The following is a 9265-nucleotide window of genomic DNA, read 5'->3' as shown; positions in this document are numbered from 1 at the left end:
ACTCTGTGACCTCTGCAGGGCTCTCTCACCTCCTGCAGAGAGGTCCCATCAGAGATTCTGTCGCATGAGCAGCTGTCTGAACGTTGCCCCCTCCTCTGTGAAACAGCAGAGTCGTGATGGCCCAGTGCGGGGTCACGATGCCCATGAGATGAGCTCACATCCAGGGAGGGTTTTGTATCAACTGAGCCTCAATAAGTAGGAGCCAGTTTTACCCCAATGGTCACTGTCCTCATCATGGTGTCAGTGCCCAAAGGAGCCCGTGGGGACTCAAGGGGCCCAGCTGCCAGCGTCTCAGTGATCCAGTTGCAACAGATCCTTCTGACTCTCCACTGTGGACTCAATAGCAGGGAGATGAAGAGGACCGTGACTGAGAGACCTTGGCAGCCTCCTTTATGACCGAGCCCTTCCTGGGTGTGTGGGGTGGTGGGTGAGAGGGGAAGGCTGGCTGCAGCGGCCCCTCTCCCCGGGCCCTGGGCTGCACAGGAGCCCAGGGCCAACTCTGCCACGTTGCCTCCCCCCACCACTTTGCAGGACCTTCTGGGACAGTGAGACTTGATCCTGTTCCCCTGCCTCGAATTGTGTTTCCAGGCAGCCACCTGCCACCTCTCTACCTGATGGCCATGTGTTTGCGAGTCAGCCCCGGCTGGTTCCTCAGACCATACCTCAGCAGCGGAGTTACCAACAGGTAATGCCAGCGAGACAGGTGACCCAGGGATAGAGGGGAGGGTGCAGCACAGGGCGTGATTGGCTGCTTCATGTACCCGTTCATGGCCTGTCTCATGTTTTGAACCCCTCACATTACTGCCGTGTACCTGGCACGTTATGGCAGCCAGTCAGTGTTTCCTGAGTGAACACGTGGGAGCCGAGGAGGAGGGACGGAGCTGAGTGCTCTGGACCGCTTAGCTTTCCTTTCTTGACGCTCTCCCTCCTGCACCCTAGCCAGGGGATTCACTGAAACGGAATTCTCTTTGGTGATCAGGTATCCTTCTGATGAAGAGAAGAAAGGCCTAGACTCCCAGGCATGGATGCGTTAGAAAGCGGTAGTTGTATAAATGAGCAGGTGTCTGTGTTCATGCACAGTGGGCACAATTCTGTGCTGGCAGGGGCCGCGTGTGGAGGGAGTCTCCCTCCTGAAGCTGGTGCTGGGCCTTCCGCGGGGCTCCTGTGCCCGCCAACCCCTGTACCCGCAGAGCCCAGGGTGAAGCACTGCCCCAGGGGCAGAGGATATGGCCCATCCTGATCTTTTCAGAGCATATTCTTAAACAGTATGTCTTTTGGCTCTGCAAGGTCTCATAACTGGGCCATACCACATGTATTCTTCTGTCCGTGGCGTTATCCATCCACGGTTCCGCTTCTGGACCCGCCTCTGTTGGGGGTGGAGCTCAGGCTCCTTCATCCAGCGGTGCAGGGTCCAGTGCAGGGATGCTCGTAGTGCTGGTTTGGGGTTGCTTCCTGCCGGTTCTCTGCTCTCTCCTGAGAAGGAAGGAAGTGCAGGCAGGCTGTGTTGAGTTCGCTCTATGGGTGGTGTTGGATGCCCCAGGAAGAAAGACCGGGGTGGAGGTGAAGGGGTGCTGGTGATGGGCTGTGAGAAACAGCTTGCAGGGCAGCATGGTGACCCACCTGCCTCCCCGTCTGCAGGCTGCTGCCGCCCAGCAGATCCCAATTTCCCTTCTCACATCTCTGCAAGCTCAAGCCCAGCTGGGACTGAGGGGTGGGCTGCATGTCTCCCAGTCTCAGGAGATCTTCAGCTCCTTACAGCTCTTCAGGTGAGATGCCTGGGTTTGGGGGGGCTTGTCGACTTGTCCCCAGGGGTTCCAGCCTTCACAGCCTGTGGGCCTATACCCTTGGCCACCTGTTGCTGTGAGCATGTCCACGGGGGATGGGGGTGGGGGTAGAGGGTGAGCTGAGGTGTGTTAGAGGCCACGGGCCCAGCCTTGTCTTTTGTCCTCATGTCCTCCTGCCTCCCTCCCTGCTCTCCCTCCTCTCTGCCCTTGGCCTGCTCTCTCAGTGTGTCTGTCCTGTGCTTTTGGCATCACATAGGTTTTCCTGTGCCTCATATAGCCTGTTCAGTTCAGTTCAGTCGCTCAGTCATGTCCGACTCTTTGCAACCCCATGAAGTGCAGCACGCCAGGCTTCGCTGTCCATCACCAACTCCCAGAATCCAAACAAACCTATGTCCATCAAGTCGGTGATGCCATCCAACCATTTCATCCTCTGTTGTCCCCTTCTCCTGCCCTCAATCTTTCCGAACATCAGGGTCTTTTCCAGTGAGTCAGCTCTTTGCATCAGCTGGCCAAAGTATTGGAGTTTCAGCTTCAACATCAGTCCTTCCAATGAAAACCCAGGACTGATCTCCTTTAGGATGGGCTGGTTGGATCTCCTCGCAGTCCAAGGGACTCTCAAGAATCTTCTCCAACACCACAGTTCAAAAGCATCAATTCTTCGGGGCTCAGCTTTCTTTGTAGTCCAGCTCTCACTTCCATACATGACCACTGGAAAAACCATAGCCTTGACTAAACAGACCTTTGTTGGCAAGGTAATGTCTCTGCTTTTTAATATGCTGTCTAGGTTGGTCATATCTTTCCTTCCAAGGAGTAAGCATCTTTTAAATTCATGGCTGCAGTCACCATCTGCAGTGATTTTGGAGCCCAGAAACATAAAGTCAGACACTATTTCCACTGTTTCCCCATCTATTTGCCATGAAGTGATTGGACTGGATGCCATGATCTTAGTTTTCTGAATATTGAGCTTTAAGCCAGCTTTTTCACTCTCCTCTTTCACGTTCATCAAGAGGCTCTTTAGTTCTTCAGTTTCTGCCATAAGGGTGGTGTCAGCTGCATATCTGAGGTTATTGGTATTTCTTTCGGCAATCTTGATTCCAGCTTGTGCTTCCTCAAGCCCACCGTTTCTCATGATGTACTCTGCATATAAGTTAAATAAGCAGGGTGACAATATACAGCCTTGATGTACTCCTTTTCCTATTTGGAACCAGTCTGTTGTTCCATGTCCAGTTCTAACTGTTGCTTCCTGACCTGCATACAGATTTCTCAAGAGGCAAGTCAGGTGGTCTGGTATTCCCATGTCTTTCAGAATTTTTCACAGTTTATTGTGATCCACACAGTCAAAGTTGTAGGTTTAGAAGATATTAATAGGTTTTTGCCATCATCCCTGGAGAAAAACCATGGCAGGGCAAAACCAGATTCACATGGCTACATAGAGTAGCTGTGGACATTCTGGTCAGACATGTGGGAGGAAAGCCCAAAGAACGTACCAAGCAAGGGTCTATCATGTTGACTTCTGCTGCCATCCATAGAGAAGTGAAAACTCACGAATTAACCAGACCCACCCGAGGGTCTGACATTAGGGCAGAAGGAGAGTCAGTGGGACCTCTAGGTGGCTCTGACTCCCGCCTCCACAGATGACACTGTGAGGACACCCTCATACACCCCCACTGAGGGGACTGGTCACAGTTTCCCAGAGGCAGAAATGCTGCAGTTCAGGGATGTGAAGGCTTCCCTGGATGCAGTTGTGACAGGCTGTTCCCTGCTATGGCTGCACCCATATCCACTCCTATTATATCCTGCGACCTTTAGGGTTTTTGTCTTCTATAACTAGCCTGTTTGTATCCTTTGCTTATTTCCACAGATCAGAATTGTAGTTATCTTCTTGATGATCAGCAGGATATTAAAAATATTGCTATATTCTTGATATTAATCTTTTATAGATTTAAAACAGTGTTTAGGAAGTACTTCCCCACTCCTAGCTCACAAGGATATTTTATTACAGTTTCTATAGTAGCTTTATTTATCCGGTAACTCAAGGAACATTTTTTGCTGGACACCGTTCCAGGACTCCATGGAGGTTCCAGTATAGCTGGGAAAGACTGTCAAGAAATGAAAAAACAACTACACTAGGTAGCCTGTGGGAAGGTTTTGAGAACTCTGACTGGAAGTGCAGCAAGAGAAAAAGAGAGGGAGAGCTTGGAGGAGTGGTTTTCCATTTTCAACCAGGTGGTTGGGTTGTGAAGCAGAAGTGGAGTGAAGACTTGAAGGAGGTTTGGGAGCGTGAGGAGACCAGTGTGGCTGGAGCAGAGTGGGTGAAGAGGAGAGCAGCAGGACAGGGCCTGAGAGCTGACAGGAACTGGATGTCAGCACCAGGGCCTCAGGAGACATGCTGAGGGCTTGTGCTCAGAGTGAAGTGGGAGGTGGTGGAGGGTGGCTGTGGGTTGGATTGTGTCCCCCAGGAAAAGATGTTGAAGTCCCAACCCCCGGAGACTGTGGATATGACAAAATCATGCCATTTTGAAAAATTCACTGTGTTTTTACTATTTAATTCTGGCATTAATAAAGGTTATAAGGAAGACTCATGACCTAAGTGTCCTCTTATTTAAGTAATGACCTCTGATAAAAACTCAGAACACGTTTTGAAGGCTGAGTGTTGAAAATAGACTTCCCTGCTGTTTTCAAGTACAACAGGCCTAACCTGACTCACATGGAATACCCCACATCCATGTTACTTCGCTGCAAGCCATTCAGCAGATGGCTGTAACAAGCACTGCTTCTGGTCAGCCAAATCACGTCTTTTTTCTGGGTCAGAAACTAGCTTCAATAGTTGACAGTAAAACCAACGGCCCTGCCAGATACTGCAGATAAGGTGTGACCTTCAATACTGACATTAAAAGACAACAGCAGGGGTCTGTTGTGCCCTTACTTCTCTTTTCCCCATGGCTGATGCTCCCAGCTGCCCTGGATGTCAGGTCAGCAGCGTCTCTAGGCCATGATGTAAGGCAGAGACAACCAGAGTAGCCGGGGCTCGGGTTTGGGGGAACCAGGCCAAAGGCACAGACCCTACAGCCAAGGGGAATCCTGGTGCTGAGATAAAGGAGGAGAAGTAATGTGAACTTCCTCACCCCGGTGAAGGACCAGGCTGATTACCACGAATGGTTTTTCCTGACACTCCAGACCTAGCCCCCGATCTAAAGAAGGGTTTGTTGGCCCACAAGGCTCACCTGAGAAGCAAGGGCCAGGAAACCTAACCTGAAGGTCTCTGAGCTCCAGGCCCCTTGAGTTCTGGCCCCTTTACTCCACCAGGCACCTCCCTAACTTTCCAGCTTTCTACTTTAGTTTCTTTGATCTGAAATTGCATTAATTATTATTTAACTGTGCCATTTGTTTTTATAAATTTAGTTTTTATTTTCTGAGACAGAGTGGCACTGTGCAGGCTGGAGCGGGGGGTCTGATGAAAGAGAGAGCTGAGACAGAGACCCCTTCCACATGGGCACCTCACTGACGGCAGATGGGGCACTGGAGAGCCTAAGGGACAGGGTGGCCTTTCCAATCAAGGCTGCCTGTCATTGGAACTCCACGAGGCTGATCATGAATCCGACCCCACTTTGGCACCACACATGGACATCACTTCCTGAGAGACCTCCGTGGGGAGGGCAGGGCAATCCATGGGATGTGTCCCTCCATTTGGCTTCTGTCCAGCACTGTGTTCTCATGGTGTGTTTCATGGTCAAAACCTCTTATTTGAATGAGTTTTAGCCTCTGTTTACTTTCACACAAAAGAACACTACCTAATTGATTTATATCTGTCTTGAAATTTTAAATATTTCCATTTCTTTGGTCTTCAATAAGACTTTTAATTCATTTTCATACTCTATGGTGATAGAAGTCAGAATACTGATTATCTCTATTGGGAAGAGGCAGGAAGTAAAACAAATTTGTAAATTGTACTGTATTATAGAAGGTGATGAGTGGTGTGGGAAAGAACAGCATGAAGAGGATTGGCTGCCCACTGGGCTGTGGGGAGGGTGGCTGCAGGAGGAAGTCAGGTGAGAAGATGAGACCTGGGCAGACTGGGAAATGATGGGTGACCAGGAGCTATATTTGAGAGCGTAGTCAAGGCAGGGAGAACAGACTATGCAAAAGCACTAATTCATCAGAAAACCTGGAATGTTGAGTGTGCAGCCTAGAGGCCAGTGTGGTTGGCATGGAGTGAGCAAGAGTGTGCATAGCAGAGGAGGTAAAGAGGGAATGGGGGTTCACAGATGAGAATATGGGGCCTTTCTGGTCATTATAAGGACCTCTGGCTTATATTCTGAGTGAGAATAAAGCCAGTGAAGGGAACTGAACAGGGGAGACATGTCTGGCTTACATTTTAAAAGGAAGGATCTCTGTACCCACTAGAGCTGCTGGGTGCTGATGGGTGAGATAACTCCATCACTGTCACCCCCAGGACCATTGCCACCATCCCCGGCAGCAACACCTGCCTCCCTCCAGCCCAGCGGAGCAGATCTGTCCGGGTTCTGTCACAGCAGACTCTGTTCATGCATATGGAGGAACAGGAAAGACTCTGCCCTGCCACTGGCTTCGAAGATCCCCTTAAAAGTGACCAAAATATATGAAGCTCAGGCTGTGAAAAAAAAACTGGGCATCAGGCTAGGGAGGATCAGCAGTGATCTCTGGGAGCTGAGATATGGAATAGACGAGTTGTACAGCTGCCCCAGATTTAAAGAGCCAATTTTAATTTTTTTGCCATGCCACATGGTATGTGGGATCTTAGTTCCACTACCAGGAATTGAACCTACAGCCCTTGCACTGGAAGTGCAAAGTCTTAACCACTGGACTGCTTGTGAAGTCCCCAATAATTAATTATGATGCATCTTATATCTATTCAATAAACATTTTGGAAGAGCTTTTAGAAAGCAGAAAAGCTAGTATATTAAATGAAAAAAATCAGGAAAATATTTATTTATTTATTTTTCCTTGTTTTTTATTTTTTATTATTTTTTTCATTTATTTTTATTAGTTGGAGGCTAATTACTAATGCTAAATTTGACAGACGACAAGAAGGAATGACAGAGGATCAGATGGTTGGATGGCATCACCAACTCAATAGACATGAGTTTGAGCAGGCTCAGGGAGGTGGTGATGGACAAGGAGGCCTAGTGTGCTGCAGTTCATGGGGTTCCAAAGAGTCAGACACAACTGAACGACTAAACTGAACATTACATGCTGTTATAAATTTAATGTGCAGGTACAACTAGAAAATATTCTTAATGTTGACAGTATTTAGTGAACATAGGGCTCGATTTTAATTGTCCTAAATTGTTTTCAATTACCTTGTCCTACTGGAATATCTGAATTTCAGAACCTGCCCTCTAACACGAGAACAAAGATAAAAAGTTTTTTTTTTTTTTTTTTAAATCCAGAAGCACATTAGCTGAAAAGAAACTGAGGCACAAAAAGTGACTTAGTTTTATTTTCTGCTGTGATAAACACTGAAGCATCCCATGCCTCAAGTAGCAGGGAAACAAAGTGAACCAAGAGATACCAAAGGCCAGTAAAGGCAAAAACTTACACTCAAATAACAAAGTGGTGATGACTCTTAAGTTTGAATGCCCTATGCATTGCCGAGTAGGGGACACAAGGTTAGGCTTCACCCTCTTTCCTCAGCCTAGGAAAGGTGGGATCCCAAGGCTCCGAATGTTCTGAATCACTAGGGGAAGCTGATCGAGGAACAGGTTGATGGGAACTCGGATGAAAGCAACGTCTTCAGCAGTCCATCTACTAAAAGTGGGGAAAATAAGGTTAAGGGGAGATGTTCCTATAGGTCCAGGGTACCAGCCCACCTCCTTATACCAAGCCCCTCAGTGTCTCCATCATAGCACTCTTAAGAGAGAGCTCAGAAAATAACACCCGCTGCCCTCCCCCCACTCCCCAAGGCAAACTCGTCTGGAACTGACACAATCAGGTCACAGCCATTCACTGCAAATTCCTTCTGAATAATTCCTTGGTGGTTTTGGACATCTCGGAGCAGAGACCTGCGAGCCAAGCATGCCTCCAGTGGAGATTGGAAAGGCACTCTGACTTTGCTGGGAGAGACACGGTTAAGGCACCGTCCATTACTGAATTTGCTGGTATCTCAGGCTTCCTCACACCTCAGAGGCCTGTTTTTATCCCAGAATGCCCATGCTCCCGACCATAACCTGAGACCACCCTGAGCTGCCTCCCTAACCCTTCGGTCCGTCTTCCCCGCCCTCCAGGCTCCTCAGGCCTTGACAACCCCATTTCCTGTCAGGCTGCCTACTCTTGCTGTGCTGGATCGTCTCCGTGCTCCCTTCTATCCCTTCCTCAGGCTCCCAGCATGTTTCCCACCACCATACCACTAACCCTGCCCATGGAGGCTCCATGAAAAGGATACAGCACCAGCACTCCACGTCTAGGCCTTACAGCCACTGGGGCTACGTGTCCACCAGGTCCTGGGGCACGTGGGGCCCGTTCACCTCGGGGACGAGCTCTAGAAGCTTCCATCATGGCTCTTCCTCTGTCAGGGCCACCCTGGCCTTCTGGGGCCCGGTGATGATCCTCACCTTCAGCGCTGCCTGAACCCCTCTGGCAAGGACGCATTCTGGAGCTCTGCTGGTCATCTTGGCCCTGTGCACCACCGGTGCCAACACCCGAGGGTCGCATGGCTGCCCCACGTCTCTCTCGTACACCAACACAAAGGGGCGGAGAGACTGAGCCCCTCAGGAAGTCCCGCCCCTTCTGCTCAAGGACTCCAAAAGTGCGCCTGTGCAGACAGCCCTGACGGCGCCTCCTCTCACCGGATTGGTTACCACCCAGCGTACTCCCACCCACTGGCCGCTGTGGCGACCCTGTGGGGCTGGAGGGACTCAGGTCCCTCACAAAGCCACGCTCCTTTCAGGTGCCCCCGATGCATCTGCGCACACGGGTCCCTCCTGTGCTGGCCTAGACGGTGTGGAATGGACCCCGCCAAGTGTCCATAGATGCCACCGAGACACAAATGACGACTTTCCAGTCTCAAGGCATAAAACTAGTTCCACAAAGCATCGTTGATTTCTCCAACATATGCCATAGAAGGGTCTTACTAGATTAAGGTGGGAGTCGAGGGCAAGGGGCCAAGCCACACAACCCAGCAGCATTCACCCTCTGCCCACTCCACATCTAGACCTGTGCTCTTTGACCAGAGTGATAGCTAGCAGTTCCTATGGTCCATGGCTGTTTCAGCTTCTTTCCACCTATTTGTCCATCATGTCAGTTTTTTTTTTTTCATTTATTTTTATTAGTTGGAGGCTAATTACTTTACAATATTGTAGTGGTTTTTGTCATACATTGACTTGAATCAGCCATGGATTTACATGCATTCCCCATCCCGATCCCCCCTCCCACCTCCCTCTCTACCCGATCCCTCTGGGTCTTCCCAGTGCACCAGGCCCGAGCACTTGTCTCATGCATCCCAC

General features: G+C 49.7%; 1 protein-coding gene and 1 non-coding gene across 2 annotated transcripts; one reads left to right on the top strand and one right to left on the bottom strand.

Annotated features, from left to right (window-relative positions):
- The first annotated feature begins 289 nt into the window (after positions 1-289).
- LOC122691077 lies at positions 290-375 on the top strand. Its single transcript, XR_006340319.1, has one exon. It is a non-coding gene; the product is annotated as a small nucleolar RNA SNORD62 (small nucleolar RNA).
- Positions 376-7239: 6864 nt separating this feature from the next.
- LOC122689107 (EKC/KEOPS complex subunit LAGE3-like) lies at positions 7240-8520 on the bottom strand. Its single transcript, XM_043895253.1, has 3 exons — positions 8206-8520; positions 7748-7876; positions 7240-7571 (listed from the first exon to the last, which is right to left on the bottom strand). Exons 1-3 carry the CDS (start codon positions 8472-8474, stop codon positions 7454-7456), a joined length of 516 nt encoding a protein of 171 aa, XP_043751188.1. The 5' UTR covers positions 8475-8520; the 3' UTR covers positions 7240-7453.
- Positions 8521-9265: the final 745 nt, after the last annotated feature.

The sequence above is a fragment of the Cervus elaphus genome, chromosome X, assembly GCF_910594005.1.
Source record: "Cervus elaphus chromosome X, mCerEla1.1, whole genome shotgun sequence".
Lineage (NCBI taxonomy): Eukaryota > Metazoa > Chordata > Mammalia > Artiodactyla > Cervidae > Cervus > Cervus elaphus.
The sequence above is the reverse complement of the archived record's forward strand: the minus strand, read 5'-3'. Positions and strand labels throughout refer to the sequence as shown.